The sequence below is a fragment of the Palaemon carinicauda genome, chromosome 3, assembly GCF_036898095.1.
Source record: "Palaemon carinicauda isolate YSFRI2023 chromosome 3, ASM3689809v2, whole genome shotgun sequence".
NCBI lineage: Eukaryota > Metazoa > Arthropoda > Malacostraca > Decapoda > Palaemonidae > Palaemon > Palaemon carinicauda.
In genome coordinates, this window is record NC_090727.1 from 147735540 (window position 1) to 147758552 (window position 23013).

Genomic DNA, 23013 nt, shown 5'->3' on the forward strand with positions numbered 1-23013 from the left:
TAAAATCTCAATATCTAAAGTCATGAGAGTTCCCTGGCAAAATGCTTTCACGATATATCGTGATAATTACCTTGTGTCTTAGCTAGCTAATTACTGTATGCTACACTTACAGAAAGGATAAAACAAAATATTGATAACAAGGTGTTTTATTCCATTTGAAAAAATATATGCTATATGTGCATGTAAAATGTTACAGTATTTCTTTTTTCAACGATTAGTTCTGTGTATTGCTCGAGCTAACGAATATGTTATTCATAATCAAAAAACGAAAAGTTTATAAAATGAGTGCTGTGATGAGTTTAGTGTAAGATATAAAAAAAAGAGAAATGAATAAAAACGGACAAAGGGTAAACAACAGGATGAAAAAAAATAGAAAAAAAAAACTATAAAAAAACAGGATCATGGAAGAGATGGAGGTGGACATACCTGCCGTCTTGCCTCCAGAGCCCTTGTCTGAGGATTGGCCTCTGAAGGCTTGCTCTCCAGAAGTTTGGACTCGAGAGTTTTCGACTCCAGAGGACTCGTCCCTAAGAGACTCAACCCCAGGGGCTTGGTATCAAGGTATTTCGATTCGTATAACCTATCGTCTAAAGGCTTCGTCCACGATAACCGGTCATCGTAAGTCGAGGTGGATGATGGCCTATCGTCCAAAAGAGTCGACCTATACGTTCTGTCATCTAGAATTTTGGAAATGGACGATTTGCCATCTAGAAGGCTGGTCCTAAAAGGTCTGTCCAGTGTACTCGTCCCGTATGACCTATCGCCTAGATAGCTCGTCCCATACGTGTCATCTAGACGACTGAGTCCATACGGTTTGTCATCTAGGTCTAGGGTACTCGTACTGTACGGTCTATCGTCTAGATAACTGGTCCCATACGGTTTTTCGTCCAGTGGAGTATACCCGTAAGACGGTTTAGACTGGTAACGGTCAGGCGAAGACCTTTTCCCGTGAAGTCTCTCGTCTAGGCGTCTCATTCTCTGATAACTTTCCTCTAAGGGGCTTGTTCTCTGGTAAGTCTCCTCTCGCGGCTTCGCCCTCTGGAGCCTTTCCTCCAGAGCCCTCGCCCTCTGAAGCCGGCTCTCCAGAGGCCTCGTCCTCGCAAGTCTGTCCTCAAAAGGCATTGTCCTCTGATATCTATCATCGAAGGGCCTGGTCTGGGATAATGTCTGAGGGTCAGACAAACCGACCATGGCCTTGAGGTCTCCTAGGTACACCTTCCTGACGGCTGCCATCACCCCACTACCCCCAAGTCTCTTCCTTGGTCAGCAGAGCTACCTTCTTTGTACGACACCCTCACATCACGCCCTCGCGCCCACCACCACTTAACTCTCGCGCCTACGCATTTTGCTCGCTCTCTCTTTCTCTCTTTTTCCGTTATCTGCGGACTTTGTAGAATCAAATCAACGCCTCAACACACAAGTCTGTACCATGGAGATCTCCTCAGCTAGTTTCAACAGAAACAGGCGAGGAAAGATGGCAGTAATGTCGACCTTAATCACAAACAGAGGAAAAGGGTGTACATTAGGATAGGCATTGGGGATTCAAAAACAGTCAGAGGACTTAAGGTTATGTATTTTTTCAATATTAAAAGCATTTTGGAATGCTACGAGATAAAAAAAAACTAACTACTTTGCCGTGAACTTTAATATCAAAAATACATTCTGTCCAAACTAAAGTTGCAGCAAAGATTCCGGGCGGTATAAGCCCCACCTCGGGATGACGTCATAGCCAATCACGTAGTCCGCACGTTATCAGCGGTCAAAATACATTCCCTTACAAATTTCAAACTATACTAACTTATAATCCCTTTAAGGAGATGTGTTGTGACCGCTGTTAATGCAAGAAACAACCTGATTCACTATGACGTCATCAGGGGTGGGGCTTATTTCACCTGGAATCTCTGCAGCGAGTATAGCGCACGGTAAAAGGACAATCAATAGTTGTAAGACAAACAGTGATGAAAAATATACACAATAGCAAAGATAACGTATATCATTCACAGATGTGAAAAAGAATAACACATCTGTATTGTAAAGTTGCCTAATCTACTAAATCTCTTATATCTACTGTAGTCAATAAATGAAATTCCGTAGGCCTACTCTGCAAAATTGGCCGAGTCATCAAGATTTAACAAAAAACAGAAACAAACACACACACACACAAATATATATACAGTATATATCCCAAGCCATATTATTAAAATCCCAGAATTAAACTGCCAGTTAAATCAAGAACACAAGAATTAGCATTGCTTATTTTTCATAATATATATATATATATATATATATATATATATATATATATATATATATATATATATATACATATCTATACACACATATATATATATATATATATTGTTCAAAATTAACTGCTAAATATTTAGATAGATATGCACACACACGCACACACCTCTCGCCTGGATATGATTACTTCATTCCCCCCCTACTCGAGGGACGGAGAGAAAACGAGCTGTTAGTTATGTTATACATCTGGCATGTCACTGAGCATGACCGGAAAGATATATATATATATGTATATATATATATATATATATATATATATATATATATATATATATATATTCATTCAATTGCTCTTTATTATAGAAGGGAGTATATTACACTTATGTTTAGCCTTAAACGATGGGCGGTCCATTTGTAACATTACTTTCAATAATGACAATGGTAACTGTAGTAGAGGGATTTGCCATTTTAAAATAATATCCAAAATATTCCATTTCAGAGACTGAAAGGATAGGATATTTGTATAGCTGAGAACCTATAATTTATCTTCTAAGAAAATCTGCAAATGCAGATCACTCATTGAAAAGAAATCCCCCAAAATAATTGATGATATTTTTTTTCATAACAATCTTTTATCAAATCATATATCCATTAATAATCTTTAATATCACGACGCCACAGAACTCTGAATAAATTAATCTACACAGAACGACCTGGTTTGATAACGCCACAAGAAGTGAAACCAGTTCATAAACATTTCTACAAATATAAAAGCAATTAGATTATTATTATTATTATTATTATCATTATTAGTAGTAGTAGTAGTAGTAGTAGTTAAACTTTGACCATGGTTGGAAAAGCAGAATGCTACAAGCCTAAGGGCTCCGACAGGGAAAGTATAGTTCAGTGAGGAAAGGAAAAAAGGGAATAGCAATAAACCATACATAAGTAACGAATATAAAATATAAAACATTTGAAGGTCAGTAACAACGTTAAAATAGATCATTCATCCATAAATCATAAATCGAGACTATTGTATGTCAACCTATTCAACGGGAAATATTTTACAAAATGTTTGAACTTCGGAAGTTCCATCGATTCAATCACAAAATTAGGAAGATCACTCCAAAATCTGGTCACAGATGGAATAAATCTTCTAGATTACTGTGTAGTATTGAGCCTTATGATGGAGAGGGCGTGGGTGTTAGAATTAACTGCATACCTAGTACAGTCTGGGAAGAACTGAATTATGAAAAATCTTGCGCAAAATGCATAAAGAACTAGTCAAACGACGGTGTCAGATAATAATATCTAAACCAGGAATAAGAAATTAAATAAACAGCAAGTTTCTATCAAACAAATTGAGATGAGATTCAGCAACTGCAGACGAAACAGGAGAACAATACTAAAAAAAAGGTGGAATGAAAGAATTAAAACACTTCCTAAACATAGAATTACCACCGAAAATCCTAAAAGCCTTTATGTAAATAATTGAGCTTATCCCTAAATCTGACACTAATGGACACTAAAAAATATTTAAATTAGTTTTGAAGTTCGTACATCGGTAACCACGTTTAAACTCAAAGCCAAACCTTAAATAACACTTCTTTTAAGTTCTCGTTTTTCCACTATCAGTACAAGAAATTGCATCGCTTTAGATGCCAAAAAATTATGCGTAAAAGATCCCTGCATAGGAAGCTTGCACTCTCCATACAACATTTTTTAATAAATAGCCTGTCGCAAGTATATCTTTCAATACCTTGCACGTTCTGGATGAATCAAAACCTGTTTTAGAAGAATCTTATGGTTCCTATTTCAAAATCTACATCGATATGTATGAAGAATCTTCTAAATTCTCGGGTTTCTATACTTATCTAGCGTACTCAAATGTTTTTTTTTTTTTTTAGGAAGACTGTCCTAGTAACAAAGATAACCTTTTGTTTTCATGTTTTGAGAGTTGTATATCAGCGATAGTTCATCAGGTCATTAAGTCCACCACCATCTACAGTGGTATTTATTCACTTAAAGGTGTCCTGAAAGGTGTACTTCTCAAAGTTCTCGTATTCTTAGGCAATGTTGTGACATTCAAACTGGTCATTCAACAAAATCCTGTCAAATTCAGTGCATCAAATCTAGCAGTCTTTGAGGTAAACAACTGAGGTTCGAGATCCGCTTAAGCTCTATAGTCTCTTGTAGTGTCTACAACCTCACCATCATTGAGAGCACAGTTTGGGGAGCTTGGAGGAGCATATATGTCTACCCACCCAGTCATCAGCAGCCATTGTTTGGGCTTTCATGGTCCTAGCTTGGGTGAAGAAGGGGCTTGGGCGCAGATCATATGTATATATGGATAGACTCTAGGGCATTGTCCTGCTAGCTAGGGCATTGTCACTGTCCCTGCCTCTGCCATTCATGAGCGGCTTTTAAACCATAAACTGCTTCCTTCCAGTTCAAACACGGTTGAGATACTTTGGGTACACACAAGACGCTTGGGAATTCGTGGATTAGAAAATGGAAGGAATGAAAAGAAAATGATGACTTACAGGATTTAACTATGATAAGGATTCCTCTTTGGAATTTACAACAGCGAGCCTTTGTGATTTAAGACGGAAACAGCAAATCTTCAATCTTGTGCCTACGAAGCCTATTGCTGTGTGTGCAATTGCTGCCCATGCACGCACAGGTTAAGGGGGGGGGGGGTTTAAGGTAAGTAGGGTTGATGGGGAGGGGGATATGGATTAGGGCAATTTTGTCTCGCTTATGGAGAAAAAACAAATCCTTCAATGCCTTCGTGGTTTGAATCTTCAAGTGATTTAAACGTGTCATTTTCCAATTTCAGAAATGTCAAGAAATTCTATTCTAGGAGGAAGGATAACTGTCAGGTATTTTGCAAGCAAAGTTAAAAATATCATTCCCCGAGTGTATATTTATATACATATATATATATATATACATATATATATATACATATATATGTGTGTATTATATAATATATATATATATATATATATATATATATATATATATATACAGTATATATATGCATATATGTAAATGTGTGCGTGTGCATGTGAGTTACATATATATAGGATGTGTTTGTATATGCATAAACTGTTTACTTCCAATAGAATATAGTTCAAGTTAACAAGTTTTACAAGATCACCGCAGCAAGGTATAACGGACAAAACCCCATCAACCTATCAAAAAAATATGGAAGAATGGTTTCAATGATATAACAACATACAGTGCTGCCAAAAAATAAAATTACAACGCACCTGATTTAATGCAAAAAGAAAGAAGGATGAAAAGAAAAAATCCAAAACGGACGCCTGCCCTCACACAGAGCACAGAAACCTTCCCATCTTTCTAAACCTGTGTTCCACTGTAGTCGCCGCAAAAATTCCAGACGAAATAAGCTCCACCCCTGATGACGTCATACCCAATCACGTTGTTTACAAAGTTAGCAGAGGTCACAATACATCCCCTTACAACATGATTGGCTATGACGTCATCAGGGGGGGGGGGGGCTTATTTCACCTGGAATCTGTTTAAACTGTAGTGTGTGGGATCATGGCCTCACACAAAAGACAAAAAAAAAAAAAAAAAAAAAAAAAAAAACAAGCACTTCCATTATTGTTTCGTTTATATATAACGGTGATTTTTCAAGCAATATTCAAACTCATAATTCAGATGTTCTGTGTACTGCGATGGCGAATATATTCAGAACAGACAACCTGTTATATCAAGTGATTTCTCCAGAATACCAGCAAGATTCCAACATTTTTATCTAATAGGGAGTTAGTGCCGTCTGACTGAAATTGTGCACACATACGCACGCACATAAATATAACACACACACAAGCTTATACACACACACGCACATATTATATATATATATATATATATATATATATGTATGTATATATATGCATATATACAATATATAAAAGTGTGTATGCATGCTCACATGCATACATAAATATATGAATACATATACGCATATATATATATATATATATATATATATATATATATATATATATATATATACGGTATGCGTATGTTTACACTGCATATGTATAAGCATATATTCATATTTTACATAAATTTTATGTATAGGAATATATACAGTATGTATCTATATAATATATGTATATTTTTACTATACAATAATTTTATATATACCGTATATATATACACATACACACACCCATATATATATATATATATATATATATATATATATATATATATATATATATATATATATATATATACTGTATACAAATAACACATATGTATATATAAAATCAAAATATTAACTGTAAAAAACCATAAAATTTATACCAATAACTATTAGAATATTAGGTGTACATTACAATAACCGACTCTCCCTCCCCCACTTCTTGTTCGAAGACACAAAATATTTAACAAAATCTACTTATAAGCCAAAGACAATAATTCTCTTGGCTGGCATTTATTAAGACATTTACTGCATGTTCATATAGAATAACTATGATGGCAATTTATTTTTTTAATTAGAGTAAAATTATGTTATATGTAAATGAGGAATAAAACAAGGAGACTTGATACATAACACTGTTAACTCAGAATTCTACTTACTATGACAAAATTATTAAAATCCTGTAATTTTATCTATTGGTGTCCTATGTTCATGTAGGTATTATCACAAACTTCTTCTTTAGAAAATGCTACAATTGTTACCATGGTTTGAAACGATGAGGAATCTTTTAAAGATCAACAATCTACAAGACTAAAGCAAATGCGATGCACAATACTACAGAAATTACTGTCAATGTTTATAAGAGAAAAGGTGAATTATATTTTCAAGATCCCAGTCTAAATTAAGGCACCAGAGCAACTACAGTTTACAGGTAAGATATCATTATCTACAGACTACTACATGTGCCATTCTTGCATACTCGAACTTGAAAAATAATTAAATAAACATGCATTAATTGCAATCTACACTTCTTTCGAGACCAATGCAAATTAATAAAAGAAAAAGGAAACGTCACGCATTCCACTGATCTTTTTACTATAGAAAATGATAATGAATGTCGAAACGGTGCAATTTTATGATTATAACTTCTAACAGCATTCTAGTGTAAAATTGTTACCGATATATAGTAACAGGAATTACTGTAAACAAGCATCTCTCTCTCTCTCTCTCTCTCTCTCTCTCTCTCTCTCTCTCTCTCTCTCTCTCTCTCTCTCTCTCTCTCTCTCTGAGAAGTACAACGTAAATAAGATAAGAATGGTACAAGTGGATTGACCTGTCAAATATCTATTACACAGATAAGCTTACTCAGGTCATTAATGCCATTTCATAGGTTAGTGGTTTTATAATTTTGCCATTGACCCATATAGATTATTATTATTATTATTATTATTATCATTATTATTATTATTATTATTATTATTATTATTATTATTATTTGCTGACCTACAACCCTAGTAGGAAAAGCAAGATGTTATAAGCCCAGGGGCCTCAACAGGTAAAATAGCCCAGTGAGGAAAGGAAACAAGGAAAAATAAAATATTTAAGCGATTGTACCCTCAAGCAGGAGAACTCTAACTCAAGACAGTGGAAAACCATGGTAAAGAGGATATGGCACTTCCCAGGACTAGAGAACAATGGTTTGATTTTTGAGTGTCCTTCTCCTGGAAAAGCTGCTTGCCATAGCTAAAGAGTCTCTTCTACAATTACCAAGAGGAAAGTAGCCACTGAACAATTACAGTGCAGTGGTCAACACCTTGGGTGAAGAATAATTGTTTGGTAATCTCAGTGTTGTCAGGTGTTTGAGGACACAGGAGATTCTGTAAAGAATGTGCCAGACGTTTCGATGTATGTGTAGGCAAAGGGGAAAGTAAACCGTAACCAGAGAGAAGGATCCAGTGTAGTACTGTCTGGCCAGTCAAAGGACCCCATAAATCTCTACCGGGAGTATCTCAATCAGTATCATTTCCCCTTACTAGGTTCCCAATTGGTGGGTCTCTTTTCCTTGAAAAATTTTGATTTTTCAACTGTGGCATCAGCTTGGCTAATAATGATAATGTGACGCTTAGAAAAGGTCGACTTAGAAACAAATATCAGGTAAGAAAATTAATGAATTCTATACAGTTTAACGCCCAATTTTTGCTCTAAAATTCACTGGAAGAACAAGACGTTCTACTAGTTATTAACGCTTCCTGATTAAACAGCTTTACAATATTCAAGTTTTTATCCAAAATTCACTGGAAATACAAGACGCTCTACTGACACAGTGAGGGGGAACTCTAAGTCTGAAATGAGACGAGCAAATTGAATAAATTTGGAAAACTTTAGGGCTAAAACACAAATAAAAAAAATGTCCGGGAGATAATGTTCAACCCTAGGTTAAAAAAAGGCAAACCAACACCCTGAACCAATCCTCAAGGTTAAAGTTTCACCTTTTTTACATTATATGTCATAATTTACTTATCTACTTCAGAAATATGGGAAGGAGTTCGCAATATAATTACTACCAAAATAATTTTCCAAAACATAGTAAATGTAATGAAAATATACATTCATACAACCATGAATATAATCTCAAGTACGTTAAAGATGCGATAGAATCTTTATTGAAATTCCAGCATTCACCTTAAAATGCTCTTTCTGGATACCAAAAGTTCTACTCAATCCAGAATTCAATTCTCAACACCCTACTTTTCTGGAATAAGAGAAAGCATTTTTAAAGGGGAACAACTTTTTAAAGGTTTATATTCTAAGAGAATTGAGACTCCAAGTACTATCACATATGGTGAATTCTTTTAGGTATACTACAGTAAAACTACAATCTACAGTATTTAATCTATGATCTACGGCAGAAAATTTAGATTTTCTACTTTATATCTAACATGAAATAATACATAAAACAGTGGTGTTATTCAAGTTATCCATTTAAGATAAAATAACTTTTATATACTACTGAATAACTAATACCTATAGATGTGTAGTGTATAAAATGCATTGTGTGAGCATCTGAAATTTGATATTTTATTACACGAGGCAACCACAACTACATGTCTATTAGAAGCTAAAATTACTTACTAAAAGATTATAGAAGATGCAGTGTTACATTTCTATGGGTTTGCTTTATTTCATTTTTATGTACTAAAAGATTATAATAAGGCTATATTGATTTCTTCAGGGACCGAGCTAAATTCAAACCTACTTTATAAATATGTATTAAACGTTTATTAAAGCTAGTGATTTGTTTGCATACAGACTTTAGAACAAACCTACTTTATTTCGACATTATAAACGGTTATAGATATTACAGCTATATGTGTTCGTAAACCCAATTTTAATTGTAAATTACTTAACTATGATGTTCTAAAAGATTATAGAAGCCAGGGTGATTTGTATTCGCTAACAGACTTCAATTCAAACGGCATATGTACTAAAAATTACTAATGTGATGATTATGTACTATATTATGTGCTGTCCTAAAGTGCACTAACCCCATGAAGTACACAATACAGTAGACGATGAACAAGCCGACAAGAAGTGGCCACCCATGGAGGGTGGGCGCTCTCTTGCTTCTCCCGCAGGTAAATCATCAGGTGAATGCATGATTCCTATACAGGTTAACCGAACTGGTATCAACTCAAAAATGTGATCAACTCGACTGCAACTGGGTGTAACCCAAAATCTTTAATATGATTTGCCCAAAAGCATCATGATTGACTGCTACTCAAATAGTCTCTGCTCCGCTACGGTCCGTTTTGCTCGCAGATAAACAGTATCTCATTGCTCCTCTGTTCTGCTGCTCTGCCGCGGCTTGCTTTGCTCGCAGATAAACATTATCTCATTGCTCCTCAGTTCTGCTGCTCCGCCACGGCCTGCTTTGCTCGCAGATAAACAGTATCTCATTACTCCTCTGTTCTGCTGCTCTGCCGCGGCTTGCTTTGCTCGCAGATAAACATTATCTCATTGCTCCTCAGTTCTGCTGCTCCGCCACGGCCTGCTTTGCTCGCAGATAAACATCATTTCATTGCTCCTCTGTTCTGCTGCTACGCCAAGGCCTGCTTTGCTCGCAGATAAACATTATCTCATTGCTCCTCTGTTCTGCTGCTCCGCCATGGCCTGCTTTGCTCGCAGATAAACATTATCTCATTGCTCCTCTGTGCTGCTCTGCCAAGGCCTGCTTTGCTTGCAGATAAACATTATCTCATTGCTCCTCTGTTCCGCTGCTCCACCACGGCCTGCTTTGCTCGTAGATAAACATTATCTCATTGCTCCTCTGTTCTGCTGCTCCGCCAAGGCCTGCTTTGCTCGCAGATAAACATTATCTCATTGCTCCTCTATTCTGCTGCTCTGTCACAGCCTGCCTTGCTCACAGATAAACATTATCTCATTGCTCTTCTGTTCTGCTGCTCCGCCATGGCCTGCTTTGCTCGCAGATAAACATCATCGTATTGCTCTTTTGTTCTGCTTCTCCGCCACGGCTTGCTTTGCTCGCATATAAACACCATCTCATTGCTCTTCTGTTCTGCTGCTCCGCCAAGGCCTGCTTAGCTAGCATATAAACATTATCTCATTGCTCTTCTGTTCTGCTGCTCCACCACTGCCTGCTTTCCTCGCAGATAAACATTATCTCATTGCTCCTCTGTTCTGCTGTTCCGCCACGGCTTGCTTTGCTCGCAGATAAACATTATCTCATTGCTCCTCTGTTCTGGCAAGCAATGCATTGATGTGCTGCACACGCTTGCCACCTGAGGCACTATTTAAACCATCATAATTACATTTATTTGTTAATCATTATCATTATTGTTATGTTTACATGAATTTGCTATGAGAAGGTGGCGGGCAATCCCGATGCTTGTGGGTGGAGCATGTTAAAGATTTTAGGGTGCACCCAGTCGCTTCCAATCAAATCTCGTTTCCACTATCCCCTTGGTGTAATTAACAAAATCTAAGCACGGAAGCATTATCATATTTTTCACTAAGTTAGCTTTAACTACAATAATAATTTGAAATTTGCAAGGTGCACAGAAGACATACCAAAAGTATTATCAAACGAAATCTAACTTCCTAACATTTTAATTTCCTTTAAGTCTCTTGCACCTTAAATACACATACATGTTGAGTGATATCGTTGTTCATAGTACTGTATTTGCAATTGCACAATTAAAACTAAAAGATCATTAAAATTGCTACTTTGAATACCTCTACTTGTAGAACATTATCTCAGCTACAATATTATTACATTAATCACGGTCAACATTTCCCATATCACAATACCAATTAACACTCAAATTCCTATTTTCATAGCAATATTAATAAAGGCCATTAAATAACGAATTTTAACATGGTTACATTCCAGACAATACTAAAGTAATGTCTTTTTTATCAGTAATATATATATTCCTACACATACGAGAATACACTATACTATTCTTAGATATTTAGCATTATCACAACTTTAATGAATTGATATTAGTAGAGAGCAATTTTGGATAAAAAAAAATAATATTAATTGCACATTTTTATCATAAGTATGACAATAAATTGGACAACTTATATCAATAAACCTTCTACAATATGAATTAGTATCAGATCAAATATTTATGTACCAATAATTAGAAGACTAAATTGCATAAGAGGACTTTAAAAGAAATTCATAGCGAGACAATTCCCTTTAATCATCAGCTACCGGAAACCATTTCAACATGATCAAAATGTGTTTTAATTTCTAAGGCCTCATCTGTAAGGTAAACTAACCCTGAGGAGCAGTAGAAGGCACAGCAGAAGGCGTCTGAAGTGCAGACCAACAAGGACAGCCAATGGCAGGGCATGGCCACACATCACCTTGAGGCACACCACCACGTGGATTGATATTTGCTACCGGATGTCCAAAGAAAAGCGAGTACTACTCGTCACAAAACAAGTCAAACAACAGCAAGAACTGTTGCTCGTCCCTATAGCTATATCTCTATGAATAACTAGTAGAGAAATCAATTTACTTTGACCTCATCCTGTCCCTGTATTCAAAAGTAATCAAGTCTTTATACATACATAAGTACTGTTGGTCTCCCTACAGCTATGTCTCTAGGAATAATTATTAGAGAAATCAATTTACTTGACCCCATCCTATCCCCGTATTCAAAAGTAATCAAGTCTTTATAAATAAATAAGAACTGTTGCTCTCCCCACAGCTATGTCTCTGGGAATTATTAGAGAAATCAATCAACTTTGGCCCCATACTGTCCCTGTATTAAAAAATAATTACGTCCTCATACTGTCCCTGTATTCAAAACTAATTACGTCTTTTTACATACTTATGGCCCCATACTGCCCCTGTATTCAAAACTAATTACGTCCCCCATACTGTCCCTATATTCAAAACTAATTACGTCTTTATACATGCTTATAAGAATATCAATACCAGCTGTGTCCTATGTCTGTAAGAGCATGTTCAAGTATATGAAGTGTCAGAATGTTATTAGATATAAGCATATTTATTTACAACTATTGCATAAAATATTTCCTTCCATATGACAGCAATATCTCAATTGTGGCTACAGCATGATCAAATGGTAATAATGAGAGTTTCAAACGACCTAAGGATTTTGGCACATATGGGCCAAGAATTGGAAATTCCAATTTCACAGCTTAGGAATCTTCAGAAATTTTGAATAGATTTTTCTTCCCTCTATGATCTGATCTCTGCTATCTTATCACATTGCCTTCTTATTACCACATCTCCTTTATTTACATTCAATCGTTAATTTGTTTATTTACATACATTGAAAACAAAGAAGAGATATCGGTAGAGTACCACACATTCATTCACGAGGACCACTCGAAGAAGTTGCCAGCTTTGAAAGATTAAAACCATTGCCGTTACCTTTGACTTTTTGCGCATTAGATCCTGTTAAGAACAGGAGAAATGAACTTAATGAAAATTGGCAAATATACTATTACTATAGTCGCCTCAGAGATTCCAGGCAAAATATGCCGCATCCCAGATGACGTCATATTCAATCAGGTCTCCCACATTAACAAGAGCCATAACTCATACCGTTAAAATGACTATAAATTAGTATAGTCTGAAATTTGTGAAGAGATGTATTGTGACTGCTGCTAACGTTGGAAACAATGTGATTGGCCATGACGTCATCAGAGGGTGGGGTTTATTTGGCCCGGAATCTTTGCAGCAACTATAGTGTACCCGAGCCATCAAAAGTGACGGTTAAATATTTAGATAGCTATGCAAGCACAGGCCCACACAGATTCAACCCTTCCAACCCTCTCTCCATTTCCTAACTACCACCCGCCAGTTTCGGCAATTTGTAGATTTTGGTTTCCGATTATGCCTCTCGGGGTACCCCCTCTCACATGGGTATGACTACTCATTCTCCTCCTACTAGAGTGACGTGGAGACCGAGTAGTCATACGTCTGATAATGCCACTGAATGTAGCAGGAACAAATATATTTATATGTATATAGGCTACATACAGTACACACACACACACACGCACACATATATATGCTCTTTATTCTATAGGGGAAAAGTGATCTTAACAATATGATTTACTTTAGAGGCAAGAAGTCTAACATGAGGAATTTCCATTAGAAAAAATTAAACCCCGAACAAGATTTCTAGCAAAACTTGACCACCCCTCGAAGATTGCCATATCTACACAGGGTGTTAAAAAGGTTTTTTAATCTGTTCTTATGTCTATCATGATAATTCAAATAACAAATGGGTGAAAACATGAGCTTAAAGCTTCATAGACGAAATACTCTAAATAACTGTTGGTGTACAGTTGGCTTCATTAATTCCGGTGCACTTCACGGGAAGAAAAAAGACTTCTGATACCTATACATTGTAGCAGGTAACAATGTGCTGTATAGAAAAATTTTATTTACTTAACACAACATCATAAAAAAAATAAAAAATGCTTTTGATCACATGTTTACAAGCTCAGCGACTTTGGTTTACAGGCAACGTTGCCAACAATTTCTCTCTTGCTGAACACAGCGTTACATACTACATATACAACTACCAGACGTCTCTTTAGCTTCCGTGAAGTGTACAGGAATTAATAAGGCAGACTGTACCAGCTACCAACACCAACAACAAACATAATCATTTATGTTACAATTGCTGATATTATTGTTTGTCAATATTGGTATTAGCCCTAATTAATCGAGTAACCATAATTAACAGTTATTTTACAAGAAATCCACCAGAATATAAACCATTTCTTTCTCGTTCCCTACTTCATCTTCTATGATTCGAATTCTAGAACTGTAGCTACACAGTCCTGTTCTGCATCCAGCCATTTTAATTAGTCCTCCATATTACTGTGTTTAAGCCTCGAGTTTCTCAAGCCATTACCCAAATTACAGAGGTTTTTCCCTAAATGCTCCTTAAGCAATTTTTTTCTTAAAATTATGTATCTGCTGTTGCCTTGGGTTTCAAGGAATCGCCTTCCATTTCCAATCTCAAAGTGTTCTCCACCAAAGCAATACAATTCGTAAAATGTCTATATTCTAAGTTATCTCAGCTTTCTAATGGCTTTCTTTCTAGTTTGTTCCTGTTAAAATATAACAAGGTCACAGGAATTTACTATAGCGTACACACTCTGACAAAAATTATATCTAATTTTAAGAGTAAATTAAGATTCTTTGGTGGAAGTTTTCATACTTCAACATTAGCTATCTACTATTCATTCCTTTCCGTTTATTAAAGAAAAATAATCTATTTGTTATCCTCTATCTAAGCATCTTTTTGGCATGAATTGTTCACTTCAACATTACTTTGATTTCCCTTCTGCATTTTAACATTCTTTGATATTTTCAAATTGGATAGGTCTGTGCCATCTCTAATTATAATCGGGTCCTGTTGTCATGTGAACGCACACTTACCCAGCTAAAGACTGCTATTCCAAGAAGTAATTAGATTGAAAAATCCCAGAGGGAACTTTTACGAACAAGTGAATCTTCTTCAAAGCAAGAGCCTGCTACACGAAGTTTATAATCCACTTACTGCATTGCTGAAACTTTCCCCCTATAATTGGACACAAAACATATACAGATCATAAAGGGCCAAAAGGGATTCCTTTTTGTTCACTAATAAAAGCTACACTGTCATAAGAGTAATAGTTTATACTTTGCTTTTAATTGCTTGCAAAATGATTATCAAATATTTTCGATCAACTTCGGCAACCTAATGGAACTCTGATATATATTTTTCTAGCACATACATGTAATTTTAAGTAATATTATTTGCCATATTACACGCAGAGCTAAAATGAATTTTTAATCCATTACTTCTAAACCATGGTGCTGTAGTACAACGCTTTCTCCCATCATTGTGTACCTGACCTTTGGTTTATAGTAAAGCAGGTAACTTCATACTTCAAAATAATAAGGAAAAAAGTGCAAATGGTGATACGGGCATGAAATTTGACACAATAATTTTTCTTGACCTTTGTCTCATCATCAACGTCTGATAGGTGTGTAAAACGGGCAAAGAGCTTGACTAAATTTCCAGGAAATTTGAGATGATTATGTGCAGTACAGACAAGGGGCATGTGCCCAGTTTTTAATGAGCTTAGGGTGTACATAAAAGATAAAAACAGTTGACTACAGCTGGGTTATGATTTGCACAAACTAAGACTGGAACAGCTGTATGTTGATGTTTGTTTTTGTGCAACAAACACTGTTGAAAGAACAGATACTAGTTCAAATCCTAGAACTGGAGGCCTTCAAAAAGGGAAGAGAGCTTGGGCTTGCCTACAAGGAGAAAATCGAAGTAGCCCTAGCTCCAGAATGTGAATATATTGATGTACTAATCGTGGCCAAAAGCACCCGCGATACTGAGGAAGCAGATGCTTGAATATGAGGAAGAAAATGATAGAACCTTAACAGCAGACACAAGAAGAGAATCTGTACCGCCAAGTTCGTTGGATTTTTCCAATGTGGCGGCCTATGTGGTAATGTCCCTGACTGTTTGAGTCCCGCTTAAACCCGTTAGTTCTTTTGGTTGCTGCAACCTCCCCATCCTTGTGAGCTAAGAATATGGCGTTTGAGGGAGTCTATAGGACTATCTGCTGTGTCATCGGGAACCACTGCCTGACGCTCCTTGGTCCTAGCTTGGGTGGGGAGGGGGCTTGGGCACTGATTATATGTATATATGGTCAGTCTCTAGGGCATTGTCCTGCTTGATAGGGCATGTCCCTGTCCCTTGCCTCTGCCACTTACGAGCGGAAAATTAAAAAATTAAAATGAAAAAACGGTGGTGATATAAAATCACAACTTAGATATCGAACATCATCTACTGATCTAGATTGAGCACAACTTTCGCACAACTGTCAGAAGACTTCAGCATCTTCAACATTTACTAGAAATTCCAAGTTAAGAGAACCTCCATTTCCAATATACCTTGGTCTCCTGGTTTTTGTAAAGCCCAGAGAGTGTCAGTTAATTCATGCATTTCATCAACATGGAATCAACATCAGCTACAATAGGGTTCTAGAATTGACTAAAGGGTTGGGAGAGGCAGTTGTAGCTAAGGTTGTGGAGGAAGAAGTAGTTAGTCCCACTGCACTAAGAAAATGTCTCTTTACAACATGTGCTGTTGGTAATCTGGACCATAATCCAAGTGTCCCAATAGAACAAATATCACTTCCATGGGACAGGCATGTCTTTTGTTTCAGCATTCAAGTGCTGATGAAAAGGGCAAGGACAGAGGCTTGGCCCAAATCATCCAAAGTGGAATAAAGTATAAAAAGTTACTTTCTCTTCTTGAATATTTCACGAATGTACCCCCTGGTCACTTTAAACATGAGAATCCGGCTCCCTTCATCCAGTGGAAGTGCAGGACACAAGAAGTGGTGCTTTCTACGCATTTTTTTTTTTTTTTTGAGTATGAATGGTTTGAGAAAATCAGTCTGTTGGACAGGGTCGAAAAGGCTGTGTCCATACCTTGTGCAGCACGTCATGCTTCTCAGAAGTGACAGGCAACCCTTAAAAAACACTTGGTCATCAATGTTGCCTCTTTTCAAGAGAGTTGTAATGATGAATCCTGCCATGGATATTACAAGAGCAGCCAAACCTCAGTTCTAGCTGTTGATCAGCCACTATTTTCAATTGCCAATTAACTCCAATGGGAATGAATATTCCAGTAAAGTGATATGGTTATCATGATTGGAGGGCTACATTTAGAAATGTCAGCATTCAAAATTCTAAGTGATCTCTTGAAAGACAGTGATTGGACTGGTGCTCTTGCAGAAGCAGAAATAGCTACTCTTGGAGCAGCAGATTGGTTTATCTCTGCTTCACATGTAAAGACATGTTTAGCACACCATGTGACAGCTTGCCTTGCATTTTATATCAGCTGCACAAGCTGCCTATATGGCAGAAGAGAACGAGTTAAGTTCTGAAAGCTGGGTCAGAAAATAAGTCAGTGCCCAGAATTCCACTTTTGGAATACTGTGCTTCAGCTAGAACTTCTAGTTTTCTTTTTCATCAGGTCATACAGGTGTACCGGTTTGAAATTACCCCCTCCAAATCTTACCCCCCGGTAATTTGAAACCGGGTTCAAACTACCGGGGGGTAACTTGATACCGGTTTCAAGCTACCCCCGGGGGTAATTTGAAACCGGTTTTATGCTACCCCCCTGGTTTCAAATTACCCCCCTCGTTTTTGCGCAGGATCTCATCATTTATGAATATTAATAAATTGCTTTTGATCAGGGTCAACACAATCATTAGGTAATATGTATATACATGTACTGTTTCACCTATTGGTATCGTTTATTAATATCCAGCCTTTATCCGTCTTATGTTTATATCTTAGTTAATAAATGTCGGATATTCCATTATCAGTCATGGGTGCATATTTGACCGAGACAGGAAGACGAGGTGAAATTTGATTTTGACGGTTATTTTTTCCATTATTTGAAATATTTCATAATTATATTGCAAGCAAGTATTATATAAGGTATAATCAACATATTAATCATAAGTATATATGTATACATACACATACATTTATGTATATATATATATATATATATATATATATATATATATATATATATATATATATATATACTGTATATATATATATATATATATATATATATATATATATATATATATATATATATATATATATATATATATATATATATATACATGTATATGTATTTGTATGTATGTTGTAAATACTATATCATTCATGATATCTGTAAATAAATGACACTTTTAATAAAGCAAGATTGTAAGCAATTATAACAGTTTTAATAAAACATGGTACAGTACATGCTGTTTGCTTCTACTGTACTTACATTGGTTGTTTGTATACGAAAACACCTGGACTACGGAAAAGTCGTTACACTTTACAGCCCTCTATGGATGACATTGAACACAACTTGTGTTAATCTCACAACTGTTGTTACTGATTTTAGCCTAAAGGCAGGCAGCTGTGTGTTATCATGGGCTAAATCAAATCCTATTTAAACCATCTTCCAGAATAGTAAGTGATGGATTCGTGTATGGATTTTTTTTCTCTGTTGTTGATCTCGAAATGGAAAATTATTGAAAAACGGTGTCATAAAATGTTTAAGAATTTTACCTGAAAGGTATCATAAAGAAAAAAAGACCTCGCCACATGGTCACCTGTACATTTCCATGCGGTTTATATAACACTTCTGCCCCTTTGTCATAGCTCCATTCTTTCTTATTACTCATTTCATCAAATGACAAAACAGCAATACCTAGTAATCGAGACTTCATACCATCTTTAATGTCCTCTGGTTTAAAATGAATCGAGCTAACAGTAGCTTACACAACGTTAATTCTGTCTGCACGACGACATGCATGTTGGTAATTTGTACTTGAGCTTTTATTTTTTACGTGCATAGCATCCAAATACTACGAAGTTACTATGCATTATCAGTGACAGAATAAATGAATAAACTAAGAGATATATGGACACAAGGAGTTCTATTGTTATATTGCAACTATGGGTATGGTCAAACCATTTTAAGAGCAAACTCGGAGCCCAATAGCGGCATTGCCAGTTCTCTTGGGTCATTTTCAAAGCACATCTGGCTTAGCCGCTTTAATCTATGGGCGAGCCAAGAATAGGAGAAAAGGGTCAACTAATAAGTCATTCACCCTGATTTGAATGGTCTAAGAATATAATCCTTTAATTTGATACTCTCCCTAAATTGTTTCCTTCGTTCTTTTTGTTTGCAACCACGTGTGGTGACAAGTTGAAACTCTTAAATATAACAAATAGCAAAATTGTTATAAAACGATTATCATACTAACAGAAATAATCTTAATTTTGATATCAAATGAATTCATTTCTCAATTCTGATTGATTATTAAAAGACAGGATTCTTTACAAAGGATTTAATTAACTATGTTTAATATGGTATATTTACGTAGGTGATTGTATTGTTTTAGAATTTATTTAATTAATCGACAAAATTAATTTCTTTGCAACAAAGGTTATATTAGCAAACGTGGTTATGGTGACTTCGTCAGATGAAGTTAGTGCTATCACAAAAGATTCAATAAATTAGTTCATTCAGACCATTTTCATGTCTTCCTTTATAATGTTATCAGTATGCTTAATACCCTTGACCCAATTTACCTTGCAAATCTGAAACAAAGTCGTTTTTTATAAGTTGGCTGCATCTGTGACACGTTTGATTGTTTGGTAAATTCCAAATTTAACAATTTCATTACCATTTTCCCATTTTTTTTTATTAATATTTAATTTAGTAAATATTTTTTTCCATGTAATGCTAAAACAGGGTTCATTATGATGGTTTTGATTTCAAATATTTTTACAGGTAATATCTATCTTTTTTTTACTTAATAAGTGTTTTGTATAAAGTTAGATGCGTCATAGTTTGTGTTTAATTGAAAGAAGGCCAGTTAATTAAAAATTAAAAAAATAATAAAATCTCGACAATCACGCGCACACTGAAATAAAATAAAGTTTTACCTCGCCGTGATCACTAAACCTTAAATGAAAGTCTGTAACTTCAAATATTGTGAATTAGGGAATTATATGACACTTTAGGTCTTAAATACGAAAATATCAACAATCACACGAACAGAAACAAAATAAAATTTTACCTCGCCTTTATCACAGAACCTTGAATTACAGTCTGTGACTTTTAACGTGTCATATAATTCACTAATACACAATTTTTGGTCTTAAATACCAGATTAAACTACTTTTCCTACTGCTGCGAAGCCAACAATAAATACATGATACATATTTGCGATGTCACATGAATTATTTATCATTCTGATGAGGGGGTAACTTGAAAACAGAGGGGGTAACTTGAAACCGGTTTCAAACTACCCCCCCCGGTAATCTGAAACCAGTTTCAAGTTACCGGGGGGTAATTAGAAACGGGGGGTAACTTGAATCCTTTACACCGGGAGTATAATTCCAAATTGTACATAGACTTACTACAGAAACTCATTCTTTTCTTCTTTGCCCAGGACCTTGTACATTAAGCCAGGTGATTTTCAATTCATTTGAGAGACATGAAGGCTCTCCAAATTGTTGAATTCATTAAGGGAAATTTCACTGTCCATAAATAAAACCACTCACCCTATTTTCTCAATGGCTATGGACTAAGTGCACGAACAAAATAATGCTCATATGAAAGGAGATTGAGACCCATCGGATTATTTGGAGATGCAGATGCTCTAAGAAGGTGCACACTGGCACATCTCGAAATCAGCTGCCTGAATGATAAATTTGAGACTAGCAGTGATGCGGATCAAACCTTGAGGGTAAACATCATGATGAAACTGAAACTGTGCAGTAAAGGCTTCTTGAAATGGTTGAGTATCTTTGAAAAGTACAGTAATCAAAGTAATGGGCAATCCTTTTGAAGGAAGATGCGGTGGATCTGATTGTGCTAGACAGTCATGAAATTATGGACAGCAAAGTTGGTGAATCCTTGAGATCTATAAAGAGCCTTGGACTATTATTCTTTATAAAGACTGCAGATTTCTTAGCTCCTAAGTTAGCTGTTATTTTCCGCAAGTTAGCAAGAAGAGTTTCTTTTAGAACTTGCTGGAGAATTGGTAATGTTACTCCGTAATCATTTATAATCTTTACTGAAAAAAAAAATGTATGCTATAGGCCTAAAACCTAATACCATTTATTTTTATTTGGTTATCATAAACATGAGAACGTTAAATCAGAACTATTAAAATGTATATGCATATACAAACTTCGCTGTTTATATATATATATATATATATATATATATATATATATGTGTGTGTGTGTGTGTGTGTGTGTGTGTGCGCGCGCGTTTGTATGTGTGTAAACATGTCACACATTAGTGCACATAATCTGAACTTCCAGATTAACAAAATTACCCAAATTTCCGTTATCATAAATTGTTCCAGTCTCATATAGTGGAACATAAATTTCATATATCATGGCGTTACATACTTTTCATTTGAATATATTGTGTTCTACAATTCCAGCACATAATTAACATTTATCTTATAGGGCAGTAACACGGACTGCTATTATAAGACACCCCCATATAACGTAATATAAAATTCCATTCTCGTATAATACATGGAAATTTACATAACGTAAGGAAGCACTATGGTAGACTTTTAAAAAGAAGTAGAGGATTAGTGTGGACCACATGACTTAACCAACCAAATGAGAAGTGTAATAATCTAAAAAAAAAAAAAAAGAAAAAAAAAAGATGAATCTGCATGATATTAGAAAGAACGTTTTGACCTTCAACCGGATTGGCCTCCAAAATTTTAAAAACCGGTTCAGGTGTCTTTGCTCTGGAAATAATAAGAGACAAACAAATAAACAAACTCTTCCGGCGCAGGTCACGTGACTCTCCTGAACACTGCATCACGACATTAGAACGAGGGAGGACACTCAAGGATGCCACCACACGAACTCTCATTTCATATAACCCAAGACCCACTTCATATAACTTAAAATCCACTTTACATAACTTAAGATCCACTTTACATAACGTAAGAGCCACTTTATATAACCGAAGACCCACTTCATATAACCTAAGATCCACTTCATATAACTTAAGATCCACTTTACACAACTTAAGAGCCACTTTATATAACCGAAGACCCACTTCATATAACCGAAGACCCACTTCATATAACCGAAGACCCACTTCATATAACCTAAGATCCACTTTACATAACTTGAGAACCACTTTACATAACTTAAGAGCCACTTTATACAACCGAAGACCCACTTCATATAACCTAAGACCCACTTCATATAACTTAAGATCCACTTCACATTTTCATAAGATACACTTCACAAAACTCAAGACCCACTTTTAACATAAGATTTAATTCGTATAACTTGACATCCACTTCACATAACTTAAGATTCACTTGATTTTACCTAAGACCCACTTCATATAACATACGATCCATTTCACATAAACCAAGACCCCTTTCGCATATGTCTCATTTAACATAACTTAAGATCCACTTAATATAAGTTAAGATCCACTTCACATAACTTAAGATCCACTTCTCATAACTTGAAGACCCACTTCACATAACTTAGGAACCGCTTCACACAACTTGAGACCTGATTAGTCGAAAGCTGGTTAAAAACGAACCTTACACAATTCAGATAAAATCTTAAGTCACTCATATGTAACTTCACATAATGCAGATAAAATTATCAACAATTCAAGATTCAC

At 35.6% G+C, this 23013-nt stretch overlaps 1 protein-coding gene across 5 annotated transcripts in view; it reads right to left on the bottom strand.

Annotated features, from left to right (window-relative positions):
* Cbs (Cystathionine beta-synthase) overlaps window positions 1–23013 on the bottom strand; it is a 250765-nt gene that overhangs the window by 116563 nt on the left and 111189 nt on the right. For 2 of the 5 annotated variants that reach the window (XM_068370845.1, XM_068370844.1), the window contains exon 1: window positions 427–1248. The exons of the other annotated variants lie outside the window; for them this stretch is intronic. In XM_068370845.1, coding sequence (XP_068226946.1) covers window positions 427–1233 — 807 coding nt within the window. In that variant the 5' untranslated portion in view covers window positions 1234–1248. Of the gene's footprint in view, window positions 1–426; window positions 1249–23013 lie in introns of those variants that run through there. 5 annotated transcript variants of the gene reach the window in all.